We start from the raw sequence: 21,891 nt of genomic DNA on the forward strand, positions 1-21,891 counted from the left end.
ACTTAGGGGTTCAACGACACCAACGCTTTGGCGAGTGAAAGACATCGTGACACACGTGTTTGGTAGGGTTAACCCTAGCCCCTACCAAACACTGTGGTTGAACCACAAAACCAACGGTTAGAAGAACTACTTGTATCTATGTGGTTGATAGTCGCTTGGCACCAATTTCAGCCAATTAAAAATCAGAAATAGTGCATATGGCATACAAAACGTGTGGGAGGCAGAGGACGCCCGGGACTCATGGAGAAATAAAGAGAGCGAGAGAGAGAGAGAGAGAGAGAGAGAGAGAGAGAGAGAGAGAGAGAGAGAGAGAGAGAGAGAGAGAGAAAGAAAGAGGGATGTAAAGATATAAAAAACTGAGGGATTTAAGGAGTGTGTGTGGGGGGGGGGGGGCAGTGTGTCTCCCCCTGTGGCTCCCAGATGATCCTGACCGTGTGCTTTGTATCCCTCTCCCTAGTGGTCCATTTAAAGTCTATCAGCACAAAACAGATGCTGGATTACCAGCATTGTTGCTGTGCAGAGTGCGTATATGTCTGTGTGTGTGTTTGTGTGTGTGTGTGTGTGTGTGTGTGTGTGTGTGTGTGTGTGTGTGTGTGTGTGTGTGTGTGTGTGTGTGTGTGTGTGTGTGTGTGTGTGTGTGTGTGTGTGTGTCTATGTGTGCGTCATCACCCTACATGTCCTATCTATGTTTAAAGCGGAGCTCGTCTACCCCCGTCCGGGCACCATGAAGCCCTGACCCTCTGGCAAACACATGCATGCATGCATTCATGCATGCACGCATGCATACAGAATACTCATCTTATCATGGTCTGTTCATATGGGACCCAGTTGTCTAGACTAGGCAGTTGTACCAATCCCCCTTCTCCCTTAGTCTTCTAAGGCCTTGTGTCATCCATGGCCCTTCAGGCTGAGCTGATTAACAGTAACAGGGGACAACAGTGCATGATAACATGCATTACATCGGACCAATGGGGTAGCGGCCTTTGGCCTCCGATTGGCTCCAAGAGGGCCAATGGGAGAGGGTTTGCGGGGTGTGGGGGGGAAGACATGTCAGACTGTGGGTTGAGTTAATGTAAGTGGAAGGGATATGACATGCCTCCAGGAGGGGGGAGGGGAGACACAAACATGGACACGTAGATATAGATGGTAGACAAATGACAAAATACAAACACACACACACACGGGCGTAGCCACACACACATACGCGCACACCCTCTGGACTTGGCTGGCATAGACAGAGAGTCTGCTCTAGTTTGATTTCCTCTTTCAATTTTGTCCTTCCGCTCTCTCTCTCTCTCTCTCTCTCTCTCTCTCTCTCTCTCTCTCTCTCTCTCTCTCTCTCTCTCTCTCTCTCTCTCTCTCTCTCCCTCCTTCTACGTATACCTTCTGCCACTGTATCACGCTCTTTCTTTGAACAGCTGTTCTTGTACCCATCCAACAAACACTAAGCAGCAGAAACGTACTTAAAATACTAGCCGGCCATTAACAAGCACACAGGGCGTAGGAGGGGAGGAGAATGGACAGCCTAGGTATCTTCCTAAAAGTGACTCTGTGGGGATTTGGGAGTCACATTCACACAGGAATGCCAAACTTTTTTTGCTCTCTGTCATCCGTCTCTCTCTCTCTCTCTCTCTCTCTCTCTCTCTCTCTCTCTCTCTCTCTCTCTCTCTCTCTCTCTCTCTCTCTCTCTCGCTCTCTCTCTCTCTCTCTCTTTCTCTCTCTCTCTCATTCCCTCACACACAGAAATAGCAAGAAATAGACAGCTAGGGCTTTCAATTGTGTCACCTCGCCCCCATACATCACTTACAGAATGGCACTCACTCTGCGTCCCATGATGCAGTCCGGTTATAGAAAAAGGCTGTAGGAGGCGGTGTTGACAGGGGAAATTTAAATCAGTAATAATTAGTGTGAAGATGCTCCTGAATCTAAACTTTACACACTCTCTCTCTTGATTGATTTTTAGATTAGAGCTGTTGTTCTTCTCATTGAAAGCTATTGATAGAGGTTGTGATGTCAGTCTACATAAAGTGTCAGAGCCAAATGGTTCCTCCTTTTATCGATACAGTGAACAGCCACAGCACAGCGGGGGGCCCTGGGCACGAGCACGAATAGCATACGTGACGTTTGACATGGGGAGGAAACTGGAGCACCGGGAGGAAACAGAAAGCCACCGTCTGCCAGGCAACAGCGCGAGCCTATACGCTCAGAGTGCTTGAGACATGGGATGTGAGTTTACGACCCTACTCATCGGCTGACACAGGGCACGTGCACGTCTGCATTTTAAACTTAAATTATACAGTTTCACATTATTAGGGAATTGCCTTTTTTGCGATTTCATCTAAATAAATTGTCAGCTATGAATTAGTTATCAATAGTAGTTATTTAGAAAAATGTAAAAGCTGACATTTTCTGTTAACATAAGTGAAAGAATAGGGGACCCATATTAGATATGATGCATGGCCAAATGGTAACATGGTGAAGCATTCATTCAATTTAACTAATTCTGTCCAATTAGATGTTCGATAGTGATAAAGTACTATATTTTACGATGAGATTATTTCCTATCTCAGCATTTAAAAAGTAAATGCTGGCCATCTTTTATATGGCCACAAATCTAAAAGACAAGGGGACGTCTTTTACAAGTTAATCTAGTATTATAACAAATACTATAAGTTACTATAAACTTTACTACTATAAGGAGAAGTTGAGAACAGATACTTTGCCTGAATATTTATGGTCAGATAGAGGTATATTGTCAAAATGTATGAAACACTAGCTCCATCTAGAGGTATCTTGGTGCAAATACACTATCCAACTCTTGGCAGCATTAGGCAGTTTTACAGACATGAAGTCAATCCCAATACTTTCTTCCTTTTTTTTTCTTGCTCTTGTGAGGGATTGGGTCAGGGAGTTGTCATAAATATTTGGCCTGTTAAGCCCTTTATACAAATAAAAACGCAGAGGGCCCGTATTGAGGCTCAAGAAGGATGAGTAAAATACTATTGAGATCTTCAAGGGCCTCATTGGCATGGTATAGAATAGAGCGTTAGGATTATCACAATAATATTATTAGTTAAACGTTCTAATGTACACAAGTTATCCCTGTTTAGAAGTATACTTTCAGATGGGACGATGTGCATCTTGAAAGGCCTAGAGTGTCATGTACTCGTTGAACACTCGCATTGAGTTATCCTTCAAGTAAAAAATAAATGTATTTTCATTAAAGTGAGATTATTCTAATCAAACACAATTGAGTTTAGTCTGAGATGTGAGGAGTAAGAACATATTTGCCGTATGCATCTAGAAAGTAATTTCTTCCCCGTCCCCCCTAATGACTTTTTATGCGAAGTCATTTTAAAAAGATCAACCTGTTTATTTGTAAACTCAAATGAATTTGCATACTGCAATGTACAAAGAAACAGCATTTATTATGTTCCAAAACCAACATCACATGCCGAATGTTTATTCACAGAATAAGAATATTGGCCTGCTTTAATTTGTTGCGATGGAGGTGTTGGTGTAACTGACAAACTGCATAGATGCAAAACAAATTCTTACATGTAGTCTTTTGTCCCAAAAAATTCAACAAGGAAACACAAATAAAGTCCATGATAAAAATCCAAAACAAAACAATCAATATCTGTATTTTGTAGAGTAGTCCTTTGGTGAAACTACAAGACCTCTTCCTTTTCTCGCTCCCCTGTACACGGTCTCGACAATGTCTATCATCTCCTGCTTGTCCTCCATGGTCCAGTTGATCTTGTTGTTGTTGCCCGTGCCCAAATCAATCATGATGTGCTTGTTCCTACACATAACAAACATAAACTTTAAGATCCGTATGAGGTAATTTCACAAAAAACAGTGCGACGACACATCACAATGACTCAATTTGGTAGGATAGCAATCGTTTGTTATTAATTGTGAGATGATTTGTCATTATTGGGAGATATTGATGTGTTTGGAACTGCCACTGCCTTTCTCATGCGAGACATAGCAAAAGAAAATCTTTGTTATTAACCTAGGTTACTGGATATTAACATTGATTAAGGCGTACCACCAAAAAAACATCCCATGATGCTTTCGGACTTACAAGCCATGTTGCAAGACCAGGGGATATAAACAAAGCGCTGTGATTATACCTATATTATGTGCACCTAATTTACAATACCTTCATATGCTTCGATTGGTCAGTCAAATGTCAATTAACAAATTGCTCTGCCTTTATGTCCGGTAGTAGCATTCAGTTTAATAGCAGTGAATTCCGAAACATAATTAAGTAGCAGGTAGGGGTTAGCGTCATGCTCAAGGATACCTACAGGTAGGCTGTGGGCATTAGAGATCGATCCCATTAACTTTCGGCTGATATTGCACTCTTTACGCTTCAGCTGAGTCAACACTTTGCAACTTCATCTGACCCTCATTGGGACGCTTTATAGCCTTACCTGAAGAAGAACATGACCGTGCACGGGTCGTACAACTCGTACATCTTGTTGAAGTCGGGCACCTCTGTGATGTCCACCAAGTAAATCACTGCAAAGTTCTTAACCTGGGATGAATTGGTCATAAAATGCATTAGGATTACTTTCTAGACTGATCAGATTATTTAATATTATAATTTTCTAAATGGTGAAACGGTTGTAAATGTAGTAATTTTCACACTATAGGTAAATAAAAATAAAGTACTTTTATGTCCCAAACTCCTTACCATTCGCCTTGTCGTTTATATACAACGTTTAATCGAATAAATTATCAGAAAATTATGAATAATCGCTTTTGCAATGGAAATTGTAAACTAACTTCAACGCAAAAGCAAGAGTCCGCTGCAGTTTGAGCAGAACTGAAGAGGGGTCGTTTACATAAATAGTGTTGACCTAACCTCAAAAGTGAATTGTATCTCATGTAACGAGAGTTGGGATCAACAAACCTTCTCGGCAATGCTGTACAGAACTTCGTCCATTTTCATGCATGTGGGATCCCAATCGTGACCAAAACGGATCACCAACACCCGGTCCTCTTCAGAGAGGATCGCCTGGTCGACCTGCCAGCCATTGTGGAGATGCGGGAGCATGTACGACATGATGCGTTTTCAGTGTCGACGAGCCTCTAAAGGAAACATAACATGCATCAAGCCAAACAATATCAGGATTTCATTGACTAACTATAGGCCAACGTGAAATGACTATCCTATCCATTAGCTGAATTGCTAGTAGGTACGTGCTAGTCGGCTAAGTTATGCGGCCCATTTCATTATTGGAGACTATATTGATCAAACTAATCTACGTTTATGGTAATCGGGTAAATGTATATATACTTAAATACATACCACAAAAAAAATGCACGAATATCCCAGTAAAAAGAGACTTGTATACAGTAAATTGCAAATCGTAGACTAGCCAGTAACTAGGGTTAGCTTCAATTGGGAAGCTAGCCTTTTGTATACGTAATACGTAGGTTAGACACGTTGCCTTGCGTCACGACGTCTTCCTCTTCTTTTATTTTTATTGGTTGTTCACGCCCAACTCAAAAAATATAATAATTGTATTATATATAGATATATCTTAAGATCTATCGAATATCTTAAGAAGAGATTAAAAAGAGTTAGTATAAAGGGAGCCTATTGTTACATCTGGCAAAGGGCTGCAGATTAAAACTAGCCTTCTGGCTAAATCTGGCGTATACAGAAATGTTTATTAATATGCACTGTCCCTGTCAAACAAACAAATAATAATAATATATAAATATATAGAGGGAGAGAGAGAGAGAGAGACGTTTACACACACATATATATATATATATATATATATATATATATATATATATATATATATATATATACACACACTCAAATTCTCTTCAAAAAGCATTCATTATGCTCCCAATCTTCTATAAGATAACCCTTTGTGAAAATAAAACTGTAAGGTCCCTGCACATGATCCCACACAGGCATAATGTATTTATTCTTATTGTTAAAGGCATAAATACCATCTCAACTTGCATTGCCTGGTGCCTACTGGTAATGACTTAAATGAACCTAGATATTCTTAATGCCTTTGCTTGTTAGCTGTTAGCTAATGTTAGTTTCTGCTGCTCACATGTAGGCTACGCTAATATAACCATAATCCAATGCTGCTGTACCAAGGTCCCAATATGTATTTGGCAGAGATGCTCTTCTCGCTACCCATTCTCACCCTGATAAGCATTGTTTTTACTTTCTTACATATATCTTTGGTTTGATCTATATGGTGACTCCAAGTAAGCCTAAACCCCACCTTAAATATGTCTCAACTTCAAACAAGAGCAGACTATCATTAAAATAACACTATACATTGACAAGAAATCATGAGGCCATTAAAACATGGTAATAAAGTTGTGAAATAATGAAGGTATTTCTTTCCTCTATATTTATCAAATCCCATATAGAGGCCTTTTAGTGTACTAACATTAACTGATAAGAGAAGATCAGACGTAGTCAGCACACTTTCACACAGAGACTTGTAATGTTTAATTTTTTTTGTGCAAATTAATAAAATATAAACATAGGCTACAATGAACTAGACATAGGCCTCAGGTAAAAGGTTTCCGGTAGATCGGCCTACCGATGACATAGCAGCATTTTACGGCACTCCTTAGCATGAATCAGCAATCATCAGTTATAGCTCACAGGCTTAAAGGCAATCTCACTACTGAGCTTCGATTCATATTACTGTGGTTCTTATAAGTCAAAGCTTTTCTTGTCCCAATTCTGAATACTTGGGACTACAACCCTGGTATTATTTTGGCTTTACGAAGAGGGAGACTTGAAAAACTCAGAAATTGTTCCCTTAAAGCTAAATCTCTTTCCCACCATCAATCTTTTCATCAAGTATTCTGAAAAAAACAACAAAATAATCAAGATACGGGCAGAAACATTTCAGTTACATTAGAAACTAACATTCAGTTGTGCATTTCAACCTCCAGTCGGACGTCCCACCAGCGAATCCAATTGGATTACAGGTTGTTTGAGGTCATTAGGGAGTAGGCAGAGAGGACACTGAGAACATGAATGATTATCTTCACAGGCCAACGGATCCAACCAAAAGAATCGGTAGTGTGGACCACATAGTCTCTATCACTAGAATCAAATCAAAATGGGGGTCCTCCGATCGATCAACCGGCACCATCACTGCCCGGTCCATTGCTGTCCCGTGAGGTGCTTGTTCATGAAAGATCTTGTAGGCTCCTTATGGCTCTGTCCCTGAAGGGTGTTCAGCATTGGGTTGGCATGGAAACCAAGGTAAAAGGTGACGATAGGGGTTTCCAGGAGACACGCAAGCGGCCTCCAAACTGCGGCGGCCGCTATTCAAACGGGTGCTCTGGACACGAGCGGTTCACCTCGAACCATTCATCTATACAACTGACAGGATGAGAAAATAGAGCGTAGCGTTAGCATATCTGGCTCTGATGTCATAGCGGTCGTGTGTGTGTGTGTGTGTGTGTGTGTGTGTGTGTGTGTGTGTGTGTGTGTGTGTGTGTGTGTGTGTGTGTGTGTGTGTGTGTGTGTGTGTGTGTGTGTGCATGCGTTACCCTTTGTGGTAGATGCAGAGACAAGGCAGCCTTGCAATAGTGTCCCCCTGATCCAGTTCCTCTAAACAAATGGTACATTCCCCCGAGTCCTTGGACAGAATGTCCTCTGAGGAACACAACAGATACAAAATAATTGACGTTAAAGCTGGGTTTGGTGAACTGAGACGTTGCAATTTTAGTGCTAAGCATGCTTAGCACATCTTTGAGCTAGGCATCAAAAAGCATCCATATATATGTTTGAACCTGACCTCAAAAGGGATATCATATATTTATATAGGGACACCAGTATTCTACATTCACAAAAGAAGACAAGGCATCATATAAAGGACAACAAATAGCCTACTTCAGTCATGTGATGCCTTGCAAAAGAGACGCACTGAAGAAAAAGGAGAAGCAAGAAAAACAAACCAGAAAGTCAAGGTCAGGATACGATAATTACAAAAGACACATAGACCTTTGGCAGTTTAAGGATATATACACTAGACAAACTCACAAAGCACAATAGCTTGTAGAGCCACAGCAGGGTCATATTTAAGAGCAGAAAAAACTATTCCGTTCTCCTTTGTCTTGCTAAGGAGAACCAGAGACCCAGAAACAAACAGTCATTTTTTGTTGCTTTATTTGTGTGCATGTACTGTGCAGGTCTTTACAACATGATGTATGTGGGACACGTATATGTCCCACATATATGATGTTATTAAATACAGTGTCTCCTCAACACGTTGTAGCATCCCCCATAAGTATCAGATAACAATGTAATGCACATATCACAACAACCCAGGGGTTCTCAAGTACCCCTGGGTTCTGGGGTGTTCTGGGTAACGCAGGAAAACAGCGGACCTGGAGGGGATTGCGGAAACCCTGACAAAACGTGTGTAACCAATTAATAATAAAAAATAAAATAATAATAGAAACAATACTAAAACATATTGGAATGTATTGTTTATCGTATCAGACGTTCTGTACCGGCCTGAAAGTGGTTTAGCCCATATTCTTCTTTAAAGGGCAACACACGTTCAGGTACCAAGACAACCTGTAAAAACACAATGCAATTTACAATACATAGAACATTTGTTCAATGATGTATTGTGTTGTTACAGGTTGTTGAGTTCACAGGCCTTCATCTCACAAACAGGCAACAATATAGACCAGGGGTCTCAAACTCGCGGCCCGGGTCAATTGAGGCCCATGGGATGATATTTTGCGGCCCCCTACTTGACATCAAAGTTCAGTGTTAGTGCGGCCTGTGCGTTGTTGTCAAACGCACATTTTTGCTAAGTGGCTTGCCACGCTTTTTCATCACGTTCCGCCCTGTACACGCCCCTTTTTAACCATAAATGGTCAATGCAAATGACCTCATGAATGCGATCTGCATATAAAACAGACTCAGATGCAAGTATTATGTCTTGTCGGAAACAATGGCAGAAGGACTGAGAAAAGCAAAAAAGCGAAATTTCACGGAATTTCAAGTGGAGACACTTGGGGTGGGTGAGATGGAGGCCCGAAAAGTAGTTTTGTTCGGCGGTCACGGGATTGGGATCGCCAACAACAAAAAGCAGAGTGAGTGGCAACATGTTGCTGCAGCAGTGAACTCTGTCAGTAGCACGGAGCGCACAGTCCCAGAATTAAAAAAGAAGTGGTCTGACATAAAGGTACATATTTTAATGTAGCCTACCAATAAATCGTTATGGTCCCTAAAGAACCTCTCCCTCCGAATCCTGCCATTTGCATGGTCCGCCAGAAGTGCCATATGGTACAGCAGTACCACGGTGCTCAACTCTGTATTTATAGGGTTACGGTAATAAGACTGACCGGAAACACCTTGGATAATCAGTTTGTAATCACCCACGTAAAATGTTCTTGAACATAAACCCTTTTTAATGCCTGATTTGTCATGAAAAGCATCCAGAGTAACGGACAACGATTGTGATGAGGAGTGTGGCTTGGTTTTCCACACTTGGGATTTTATTGACATTTGATTATGTGTTTACAGTGTCACATAAAAATATTATGTTATTGACACATGTTGGACAGATGCTTATATCATGCAGTCGCACCGTCAGTGGACAGTATGGGGTGACGGGATTAAATATAGAGCTTTTTTATTTATTTCTATTCTAAGGAGATGTTTCTGGAGTTATAAATGAGAAATAACACAGTTGACTTAAATTATTCTGATTACATAGATTTAACGCATGATATGGGTTGAAATTAAATTTATGAAGGGCGATGATAAAACATAATCGTTCTTCTCACTCTACAATTCTTCTGTCTGACTTCAGTTCACCACCACACCATCTGTGTCGCCAATTCTCCTTTTCCTCCAAACCATGCGTACGCATGGGTCAGAGTTTGCAGTTCAGTCCGGGGTGAACTGCAGCATGGAGGAGAAAGTGAATGTTGCCGTTTGCGACTCCCGGAGCTCTATATATAATATAATAGTATGTAATATAATATTTGTATGTATAATATCACGGCCAAAAGCTCTGTGCGCCTCCGGATGGCCGTAGCGCGGGGAGCTCTAATAGGGATTGGGCTTCTCTGGGTTTGTTTACCGGCGTTGCTATGTTTCCGGTCTTGTGTGTTCCAACGGTTTATTAGGTAGGCCTATCTAATAAATCTCTGTCTATTCAATACTTCATTCACTGCCTCTTCCGTGGTCATTACAATATTATGAATAGACTGCGTTGGGTTCTCCGATGTCTCTCCCTTTGTTGTTATACTCTAATGCACGAATTAACTAAAAGAGCCATCTTTGACTGTCTTAAAAAAACAACTAAAAAGTAGTAGTACTTTTCTAAGTTAAGACAGTCAAAGATGGCTCTTTTAGTTCATTTGTAACAACTGCAGTTGGTCAAAGACTTTAGTTTACATGCATGTTTCTTAATAAATACATTTAAAATAAATTCTTAACTTTAGTTTCATTCTTATATTAGAGTAATGGCACGTAATGTTTTAATGGTATGATGTCATGTTTGTAAATATTACTGTACATTGTGAATATTGCACTGAAGCTTGATTTGAAGAAAATCGTGAAGAAAATCGAAATCGCAATATCTGCCAGAAAAATCGTAATTCGATCTTTTCCTGAAATCGTTCAGCCCTACGGCCCAGTCTACCCATGTAGACTGGGGTCAGTAAGAGGACAGTAGTGTTTGCATGGCTGGCCTCCATTTTTGGTTTCCACTACTTCAAAAACCACTAAATAGGACCGTCTGTATCAAGCTGGTAGTTGACTATTCCCTGTATTTTGCTTACTGTTGTAGGCCAGGCGGGTTTTGCTGAAACAGCTGAGCAGGTGTTTCTCCATCTCCTCAGACGCCACATACTTGGAGCACACGGGACAGTGGAAGCCTGGGGGCAAGATAAATGGACAAACAGGACAAATAGATATGAAGTGCTCTCTCTTCAGCCAGACCCTGTGACCCAGCTGTGTGTGTGTGTGTGTGTGTGTGTGTGTGTGTGTGTGTGTGTGTGTGTGTGTGTGTGTGTGTGTGTGTGTGTGTGTGTGTGTGTGTGTGTGTGTGTGTGTGTGTGTCATCTGAGAAAAGATTATTAGGACATGACCAGCCAAGTCGCAGTTGAGATAAACCATGTTATATGTAATGTGACACTGTCGGCTGTGTCCCTATTTTCTCTCTCACACACACACACACACACACACACACACACACACACACACACACACACACACACACACACACACACACACACACACACACACACACACACACACACACACACACACACCCTCTGCAATAATTTACAAGAGCATAACAGACAATTGTTTACCAGCAATGAGGTCATAAATGTACGATCATAAGACTTCCTGGTCTGGAAAGCTGCATCTATAATAATTTATACAAATAGCAATTCTGCTATAAACTACAGAGGGAACGAGGTAACATGCAGTTTACGAGAGCTCACGATAATAAAAAACATGTGGTTTTGTTTTTGTACCGAAGCATATATTATGACTAGGACCTGCCAACCACATGCATGTTAGAACAAATCTAGCTTCGCATTCATATTTCAGTCGACTTATCGACTAATGCGTTGAATAACTGGGGCATATGGTGTCAGGTCATGTGCCCCCTCGCTTTTTGCAACAGCGTCACCTCCTCTTCTGTTTGTGTGTGGGTTTTTTTGTTTCTGTGTTTTTGGGTTGAGAAACAGCTTGTGCCTCAACTATTGAGCAACGTGCAGTCGGGGATTGGGGAAGTTGGGTTTTTTGCTGCTGGCTCAGACGGAAGGCAGTTACTCTGTGTTTTGAGGCATGGCGTCAGACGTGCAACGACGAGAAGGAAGCTCTTATCTGTTGACCTACATCGTTATTTTGTACTCCTTCTCGGCAACGCTTATAAACATGACACCTTTCAGAGACACGAGATGGAAAGAAAGGGATTCTTTGTTTAAAAAGAGGGGGAAAAAAAAACAATGTAGGCCTAACATGTTGGTTATTAATAGGCTACAATATGTCCCCCTCACGATCGTTGATATGTTGCTGTGCAACATGTGGAATTGCAATTGTAAATGAGAATATTTTATCATTCAATGTTGACGTAGGGTTATATTTTCTCTATCTTACCTCCTAGCATGCGAGGAGACAGGTGAGCCGGCAGGGACCCTATGAGCAGCCGATGCCCCCCAGCGGGCAGGTCGCTCTCGCCTTCCGTGCCGTCGAGGCTTTGATTGAGTGCGTGTGATCCCGACCTGCCATTGCCCGGTATATCTAGTCCAACACCACTCGAACCACCACTTCCACCATCAACAGTGTACCGAATCCTGGGCCCGTCGGGGCCGTTCGTGTATCGAAATCCTGCGATTCCCTCGCTGGCGTTCGGATTACCAGATGGCAGGTCCGAACTTGAATATGCCCTGGTTCTTCCATCAAATACAGGATTGCTCTGTTTGGCACCCATGGTGTATGAAGTAGCCCAAGTTCTAAAAATGTACAGGGTTTGGTTTGTCTTAGTTTTTTTTATCTACAAGACATTGTTACAGTTCGTCCAGAAGAGTTCGCATCAAAATCAGCGATGAAGAATAAGCAACAGTTGGCTCCATGCTCGCTCAGACCACTTAAAGTTGCATGGCGTGCGCTATATGCGCAAAGTGCGTACTCGTTGAGCAGAGATCATCCAAAACAGTAGTTTTTTGACCGGGTCGTCCTCTACAATCGGCGAATAAAGACGCAAGAACGACGCCTACGGTGGAATATGTTCACCATCTTCAAAGGGATTCAAAGGAAAGATCGCAAATGACTTAACGGCCGTCTAGTTCGGAATTGTTTTTGTAGTTCGGTTGCTTGGAAAGAAAAGCAAAGCAGGGATCGCCCTCCCCTCGAGAGGGTGCGTCAGGTGGCGACGTGACGTCACATGGAGCCTGTTCCCTCTGCCTCCAAACATCTCAATAGATCACGTACCGTTTTGCAATATGAACAGAGATGCTCAACCTAGTAGTTGTGGCCTGTAACATGACAGAAACACTCAAGTTCTCGTCACAAAGTTTATTGGATAATCGTTTGACGTTGCATAACAAACATAACACCACATTTGGAGGGCAAACATAACACCAGGGGGAAAGTTAAGTTAAAAGGCTGATGAAAAGCCTTTGGAACATTTCAGGATCGGGGGCTTATAAGGACTGGAAGCTGTGCATTGGTTGCGACACACGCAAACCTCAATAATATTATATCAAAATAAAATAAAAAGTTTTGACTTCACTTGAAAACGAAATAGTTGCGTCTTGCAATGATGTTACCTAGGTCAGGATATGCACGTAGGGACTTGTAAAGCTATCGAGAGAACCTCCGCATTAATGAGCGGGAGAGAGACGGGGAAGGGGGAGTGTGAGCCGCTCCATGGATCCCCTCCGGCCGTCCACCGTGCGTTCTGGGCAGTGGTGAAAATGTGCTTTTACTGAAGAAGCGGTGTCACCGTCCTGCTGAGATGCTGTATAGTTGTTTATAGTAGATGAGATAGGAATGTGTTGTATACTATAGACCCTACATAACCTTGATTGCTGTGTAACTGAACCAATAGTAATAATAATAATAATAACGTGATAATTTCAAATATAATAATGTACATTTATGGTATCAGCAAACAAACAGGAAACGGTCACGACCCTCGGGGTGTCGTCTCTACTAGCTAAGAAACAAAACCCTGAACCCTTGATTGTTCCTTTGTTTTCTTCTGCAGCTCCCTTTTGTGACACGGGATCGTCACCACACTCCTGTTCTGCTGCTCTCCCCTCTCCTCCTGGCTCCTTAAAAAAACAACTAACATACATGCAACGGCCCACCATTTTCAACTAAGTTCATCTGTTAGCTTTTAATGTTTCTCTAAAAGCTAAATAAATAAGCAAACAAACAAAAAAAGAAGGTACATTCAAACCAAAGCCACAGCAAACATGATTAACGTCCCACTATTTGGACAGTTTTTCTGCATACCAGCCCACCCAGGGCTGTGGGGTATCGGTATAGTTTGAGCTAACCAGATGGTGAATGATTAGAGCTGATCTGCATGGTTCGTGACATCTACCCAGGCAGCCTGGTAGTGGACAGGAAAGTGTGTCTGTGTGTGTGTGCTTGCCAGTGTGTGTCTGTGTGTGTGTGTGTGTGTGTGGACATGTGTGGGCGTGTTTTTGTTTGTGTGTTTTTGTGTGTGGGCATGTGTGGGGGGTTAGTGTGTGTGCAAACAGAGCACTGTATTTGGAAGCAAAAACCACTGAGACATTCAGGGAAATAGTGGATCATCTGCATATGTGAGCTTTTTATTTGGGTTTGGGTTTCATTATACGTGTGTGTGTGTGTGTGTGTGTGTGTGTGTGTGTGTGTGTGTGTGTGTGTGTGTGTGTGTGTGTGTGTGTGTGTGTGTGTGTGTGTGTGTGTGTGTGTGTGTGTGTGTGTTGTCTGTGTGTGTATCTGTTTATGTGTGCGTCTGTCTGTCAGTTGTTTTTCTTTGCCTGTGTTCAGCAAAAAATGTTTTGAAACTACTTGATAAGTGTAAGGGGCCAGCGTGTCAGAGGGGTTGTCCCGGGCTATCTCCGAGGTGACAGCCCATCTGCATGCTCCCTTCGTGGGGCCGTCACTGCTGGCTCACTCCCATCTGCTGGTGGTCGGCCCCTGGTTCCCCTTCCACATCTGCGTGGTAATGCTCAAAACTGTCGTCGTCTATGTCTGGGAGCCCCAACAGCTAAGGAGCACAGGAAATAACATGATTAGGACTATCTTGGATGCAAGTTGGATGGTTAATGTGAGAAAAAGAGAGTGTGAGCTGAAGTTGGCACCACAGCATAACAGCATAACAGCATAAAGATCGACATTCAGGATGAGATATTTGATCAAAACTTTACCTTGATTAGCTGATTTAAGTGTGCCTATCATTCACATATTCAATTATCTAATGCAACTAATAATTATTTCTAATACTTAACAATAAGGGTAGAATAATAACATATGTTAACTGGGTAACACGCATTAATTGATATTTTCAAAGTTCATTAATAGTATAGTAATGGTATAGTAACAATTTACGAATGGTGTTAGGTTTACTTATGGTTTTCATGCCACGCTTACATTCTTAAATAGGGTTAATTAATAGAGTTAATAACATTGTTATTAGCATTAACTAATGTTAAGCATTGGTTAATTACTGTACCTTTGTTGTCAAGTGTTACCTAATCATTTCTAATATATATTTGAATGTACCTTAACCCTGGTTTCTCCATATTGCCTTCCCTAACTTCAACAACTTGTTTTACTTCGAAATGTAAGGTACAATAGATCTGCCATTTCACATTGTTGGGTGGTTTGTTCATAACCTAGAATAACCTAGGTGTGAACATTGGCAACATTGGCCACATAGAGTGGTTGGTAACCACATACGGAGGGGATTTGAGGGCGAGGCCTGGATGTGAATGTGTGTCCTCGAATTATTACCCCCACGCACCTTTTTTAGTCATCAAATCCTACTGCAGATCTCTGCTTATGCCACACTCCACAAGGGATATATGTGTTTGCATATTGCACAGATTGTCTGTCATACCTTTTAAAATGAAGGAAAAACTATGATGTAACTCAACTACTGTCCACTTTTTGAAGGTGGAATGGTGACCGTCAGTGTATTTTTGTATTACTTTGAATTAAAGTGAATACAGACAGCAAAAATATGTATTGCATACACTTATTGTTACACTTATTGTCACAACACAAAATGTGTAAGGACACAGTGTCTTGTTGTTATAATGGCAGCCAATGAGATGACACTAGATAGAACCAATGGGTGGCGCTAACCACAGGGTCAGTTTACAGAAGTGTTATTTTTTATTTTTCTTAATGGCAGTCCACCGAAACATTGCTTCAGCACTGTTAATGTCTTGTAATTAAAATAACGATTACACTGGATTTTTTACCCTGCTTTCAAGATGGAGGGTACTACTTTCAAACCACAAGGGGGCAGTGTTGGCACAGTATTACATTATAACAGTACAGGACATTATATAAAGTGTCGACAGGTCCTGTCAGTGTACGCTTACGGGTCTGAAGGAAGTGAAGACCTTTTCCAGAACTTCCAGCAGTGTTTTCTTCCCACAGGAGGAGATATAGTCCTGGGCCAACTGGAGGAAGGGAAGGCAGTCCTCACTCTCACTCCATACATGCTTCACACACACACACACACACACACACACACACACACACACACACACACACACACACACACACACACACACACACACACACACACACACACACACACACACACACACACACACACACACACACACACACACACACACACACACAAACAATCAATATAGAATAACCTGCAACCTTTTTATAACTGCGTGTAAGGGATTCTGACAACCTACTGTATTGTAATCCATATATTATTAAAAGTGAAGGAAGAAAGCACATGCATAGGCAGTAGTGCAGAGAGAGAGGTAGGGCTAGTTTTTCAGCAATAGGCGTCAGGCCAGGTTTGTGTAGACAAAGAGGTGTGACACATGCAATTATATTGTGGTTGTTTTGTGATAAAGAAAGGCAAGCATGCCATTGCCCTCTGACTCTTCAGAAATATAAATAGACCGGTAGCATTATGAACTCATCAAACAGACATTGGTCAGACTATATTACGCAAGAAACAGTTTGGGTTTTGATTGTGTGTGCGTGTGCATGAGCGTGTTCATGCGGGTGTGTGGGTCTATCTGAGAGACAGTTGAAGAGAGAGATACAAACAGAAAGACAGGTGGAGAGATAGGGTGGAGAGAGAGTGGAGGGAGAGTGGTGGGAGAGAGAGGGATGATTTCAGTATTGATCGATCATAGGTTAGTGCATCTTCTGACTCCTGCGGAACCAGAGTCTCTGTCCCTGGGGGACCTCAACGGTTGAAAGGGTGTGCGAGTGTGTCTGTGCGAGAGAGAGAGAGAGAGAGAGAGAGAGAGAGAGAGAGAGAGAGAGAGAGAGAGAGAGAGAGAGAGAGAGAGAGAGAGGGAGAGAGGGAGAGAGAGAGAGAGAGAGAGAGGGAGGGAGGGAGGGAGAGGGAGAGAGGGAGAGAGAGTCTCAATACAGGTGAGGTTTGGCATCATCCTCCAGGTCGTGGTATAAAGAGGGGGTCGGAATGATGACAGCTCCGGCATATCGGGGTTGGTATAATAACACGAGGCCTGTGGCTGGAGGCTGCAACCACCAAGCAGGCTACTGCTGTTGATATAAGGAGATGTTTTCAGGAAGTATAAGAGGGCGCTCCACACTGCGATGACATCACCTCCCCTCCTGCCAAGCGCACACTGACGCACCCTCGTGCGGCACCATTCCCAGCTGGAACCCGGGACGCTCCCCCCAAGCCCGCCAACATGCGCGTGCACACACGGCCACACACACGGACACACACAAACCCACACACGCGCATGCACATCCCCATACGCATAGGCCCTGCATGACACTTACGAAATTGTCGGTGCCACCAGTCAAATTATCGGGGCAGAGCACGTAGAAGGAGATCCCCGGCTCTGCGTAAAAGTCCAACCGCCTTTCGTCGTCCTCCTCCGCGAAGATGAGGTCGAAAGGGTTACTCGAGCACCATTTCTCCGCCGCCTCCACCAACTGCTTAAACTCCATCCTCCTCCGTTTAGCCTCGCGCTGCCGTGCTGTGGGGTCCGCGTCTCCGGTGTTATCTCCCGCTGCCCTCTCGGTGATGCTCAAGCCTTTACAAACAACCGTTGACAGTGCCTCCTCCTCCTCCTACCGCATTAGCTACAGCATCGCCTGCACGGTGTAAAAAAAAAAAAAAAAAGGCATGCAGATGGACTATTTGCGCATCGCTAATAACCTACCGGGTTATCAGTTTTGATCAAACCCCCGTTGTCAAACCCCCGATCCGGTTTGTGTCCGTGATGAGCTCAGCCGTTCGGTCGCACAGAAGCACGCGGCCGGGAACGTTCACGTCCGCTCCGCGACGCGATGACGAATAACCAAGTTAGGCCGACATCCAATTCCAACACAACGATGTCCGCAACTTCAACCCTGGCGTTTATAATAACTGCAGTATAGTTTGTTGAAACCTCATTCAACACACAATCGATTATTATTTTATTTTTGTATTAACGGGGGTAAAAAAAATAAGGCATGCCTTGACCCCATACAAAAGCCTATACAACAGTGTCATTTAATCTGAAGCAAAAATTAAGACAAACTTGAGATGGAAAGCTGGTCACGATTTGGGATGTAGTTGTGTGATCCAGCTCACTTAGGTAAATCGGTCGGGAATGAGTTTTGGAAGAATAACTTATTGTCGTCCCGCACTCGTGTGGAATTCCACACGATGGCGACCTACCCCCGTCCACTTGTGTTGACTTCTCCTTACCCGTGCCATGTCCTCAATCCTAGTTGAAGTTACCAAACTTGCACATCCACAATTGAAAACATCATCAGCTGTGCTAACGATGCCATCCGCTATACTTTCACACACAAGGTATGAAAACAAGTGCACACTGAACACTCTTCCACCCTATTTGACCCATATACCGACACCAACGTCAGAGGAATATGGTTGGATACGTGGATGGGGTTTTGGTGCCAATGTGTCGCCCCGCTTTGGAGGAAGGCCGAGCTCTCTGAGTGGCCAACGACGTGCGTCGCGACGTAGGTCGCATTGGTCGCGTCGCAGGTCGCATTGGTCGCGACGTAGGTCGCTCGTGTGGCTGCTTTCAGTCGCTGTGGTCGCTGGCTGGCTTGGTCGCTCAAAATCTATGGGCGGTCGTTTATCAGTTAATTTGCATGTTAAGGTAACTTAACGTTTTATTTGCGACAGTTGAAGTACCAGAAAGCCGTGCTCTCTGGCAAAAGCTTCCTACAGCTCTTTATTGCAAATATTATTTTTATATTTTTATATTGAAGTAGGCCTACAGTTTAAAATGATGAAATCGTTGGTCTATCAGTGTCAATAAAATATATTAGTTGTAATTTGGGGCGGATTCAAATAATATATTTTAGATATTATATAGCCTATTTGTTTTGTTAAATGACAGTAGGCCTAAGCCTAATAAGGTATATTATACACAAAGTTCTTCGTTATAGAGTGATATATTAGTTGTAATTTGGGGCGTATTCAAATAATGTATTTTATATATTATATACAGCCTTTTTGTTTTGTTAAATGTCATTAAGCCTAATAAGGTATGTTATGCACAAAGTTCTTCGTTATAGAGTGATAAAGGTTAATATGAGTGCAAAATGTAGAAGTAATTGTCACAGTGGTACAAGCAGTAGTGGCGCCTGGTAAGTAATCAAGAAGGCGGTTGTTTGATTGTTTTTTTATTGGTCGTCATGAATAAAAACATAAGGGGTAATACTGTTGTTTTTTATTGGTCGTAATGAAAAAAAATATATAAAAAAAAATGCATATATTCTTTCTCAAATAAAATATAAGAGTTATAAATATAAATACACTGTTGTTTTTCATCAGTCATCATGGGAAAAAAACATAAGGGGTAACACTGTTGTTTTTCTTTGGTCGCCATGAAAAAAAACATAAGGGGTAACACTGTTGTTTTTTATTGGTCATCATTGGAAAAAAATATAAGGGGTAACACTGTCGTTTTTATCAAAGGAAACGTAAGGGGTAACACTGTTGTTTTTTATTGGTCGTCATGAAAAAAAACATAAGGGGTAACACTGTCATTTTTTATTAGTCGTCATGAAAAAAAACATGATGGGTAACACTGTCAATATTTATCAATTAAATCATAGGGGGTAACACTGTCGTTTTTATCAAATGAAACATGAGGGGTAACATTGTCGTTTTTCTTTGGTCGTCATGAAAAAAACCATAAGGGGTAACACTGATGTTTTTTATTGGTCGTCAGTGTAACAGTACTTAACATAAAAGCCACAGTGGTGTAAGTGGTAGTGATGCTATGGTAGCAATCAAGGGGTTGTGTGATTGATTCGCTCACCGGTCAGATCGATTGTTGCTCATTTAGTCAAACTTCGGCCTTGGCAAAACGTGCATATTTATTCATTCCACCTTCCTGAATTGTGCTCCCTGGTCCCAGGAATACATAGTGCCTATAATATGGAAAGTGGTTGGATTCTATCATATGCTGTACATCAGAGTATATTACAGTTTTTGTTTTTGGTCTGTTGGCTGCAAAACATTCTGAGTTAGCATACATACTTGATGATTGGGCAACTTTACACACATATTTTAGATACTATAGATTTGTATAGTCACTGGCCCCCTTTAAATTGTGCATTTATGCTATTACTATAGCCTACTATTATTATTGACACTTTTTTTTTGAAAATTGTAACTTACATTTCAATTTTCATATTTTGTTCTTTGGTTTATACATTTGAATACTTGACTATCATGATTCGTGACACATTATATATTTATTTTTACTATTTTTTTTACGGTATTGGGTCAACATGGAAAAAACATGAGGGGTAACTCTGTCGGTTTTTATCGGCCGTCATGAAATAAACATAAGGGGTAACACTGTCGATATTTATCAAATAAAACATAGGGGGTGACACTGTTGTTTTTCTTTGGTCGTCATGAAAAAAAACATAAGGGGTAACACCGTCGTTTTTATCAAAGGAAACGTAAGGGGTAACACTGTTGTTTTTTTATTGGTCGTCATGAAAAAAAACATAAGGGGTAACACTGTTGTTTTTTTATTGGTCGTCATGAATAAAAACATAAGGGGTATTACTGTTGTTTTTAATTGGTCGTCATGAAAAAAAACATAAGGGGTAACACTGTCGATATTAATCCATTAAAACATACAGATAAAAGTCGTTTTTATCAAATGAAACATGAGGGGTGACACTGTCGTTTTTCTTTGGTCGTCATGAAAAAAAAAATAAGGGGTAACACCGTTGTTTTTTATTGGTCGTCATGGAAAAAAACATAAGGGGTAACACTGTTGTTTTTTTATTGGTCGTCAAGAAAAAAAACATAAGGGGTAACACTGTTGTTTTTTATTGGTCGTCATGAAACAAAACATAAGGGGTAACACTGTCATTTTTTATTAGTCGTCATGAAAAAAAACATGATGGGTAACACTGTCAATATTTATCAATTAAATCATAGGGGGTAACACTGTCGTTTTTATCAAATGAAACATGAGGGGTGACATTGTCGTTTTTCTTTGGTCGTCATGAAAAAAACCATAAGGGGTAACACTGATGTTTTTTATTGGTCGTCAGTGTAACAGTACTTAACATAAAAGCCACAGTGGTGTAAGTGGTAGTGATGCTATGGTAGCAATCAAGGGGTTGTGTGATTGATTCGCTCACCGGTCAGATCGATTGTTGCTCATTTAGTCAAACTTCGGCCTTGGCAAAACGTGCGTATTTATTCATTCCACCTTCCTGAATTGTGCTCCCTGGTCCCAGGAATACATAGTGCCTATAATATGGAAAGTGGTTGGATTCTATCATATGCTGTACATCAGAGTATATTACAGTATTTGTTTTTGGTCTGTTGGCTGCAAAACATTCTGAGTTAGCATACATACTTGATGATTGGGCAACTTTACACACATATTTTAGATACTATAGATTTGTATAGTCACTGGCCCCCTTTAAATTGTGCATTTATGCTATTACTATAGCCTACTATTATTATTGACACTTTTTTTTTGAAAATTGTAACTTTCATTTCAATTTTCATATTTTGTTCTTTGGTTTATACATTTGAATACTTGACTATCATGATTCGTGACACATTATATATTTATTTTTACTATTTTTTTTACGGTATTGGGTCTGTGAATTAGAGTTTTTATCAAACCAATAGGCTATACAATATAATCAATATA

At 41.5% G+C, this 21,891-nt stretch overlaps 3 protein-coding genes across 3 annotated transcripts; all 3 read right to left on the reverse strand.

Annotated features, from left to right (window-relative positions):
- Positions 1-3,404: 3,404 nt before the first annotated feature.
- On the reverse strand, positions 3,405-5,469 carry txnl4a (thioredoxin-like 4A). Its single transcript, XM_030347842.1, has 4 exons — positions 5,324-5,469; positions 4,925-5,103; positions 4,443-4,546; positions 3,405-3,805 (listed from the first exon to the last, which is right to left on the reverse strand). Exons 2-4 carry the CDS (start codon positions 5,075-5,077, stop codon positions 3,634-3,636), a joined length of 429 nt encoding a protein of 142 aa, XP_030203702.1. The 5' UTR covers positions 5,078-5,103; positions 5,324-5,469; the 3' UTR covers positions 3,405-3,633.
- Positions 5,470-6,475: 1,006 nt separating this feature from the next.
- Positions 6,476-12,910, reverse strand: LOC115535767 (E3 ubiquitin-protein ligase znrf2). The gene is made up of 4 exons (XM_030347229.1): positions 12,152-12,910; positions 10,822-10,917; positions 7,564-7,669; positions 6,476-7,393 (listed from the first exon to the last, which is right to left on the reverse strand). The coding sequence occupies exons 1-4, from the start codon at positions 12,483-12,485 to the stop codon at positions 7,336-7,338; spliced, it is 594 nt and encodes a 197-aa protein (XP_030203089.1). The 5' UTR covers positions 12,486-12,910; the 3' UTR covers positions 6,476-7,335.
- A 144-nt stretch (positions 12,911-13,054) lies between these two features.
- Positions 13,055-18,016, reverse strand: mturn (maturin, neural progenitor differentiation regulator homolog (Xenopus)). The gene is made up of 3 exons (XM_030347230.1): positions 17,513-18,016; positions 16,102-16,224; positions 13,055-14,759 (listed from the first exon to the last, which is right to left on the reverse strand). Exons 1-3 carry the CDS (start codon positions 17,681-17,683, stop codon positions 14,652-14,654), a joined length of 402 nt encoding a protein of 133 aa, XP_030203090.1. The 5' UTR covers positions 17,684-18,016; the 3' UTR covers positions 13,055-14,651.
- Between the last annotated feature and the right edge of the window lie 3,875 nt (positions 18,017-21,891).

This window comes from Gadus morhua, chromosome 22 (assembly GCF_902167405.1).
Source record: "Gadus morhua chromosome 22, gadMor3.0, whole genome shotgun sequence".
Lineage (NCBI taxonomy): Eukaryota > Metazoa > Chordata > Actinopteri > Gadiformes > Gadidae > Gadus > Gadus morhua.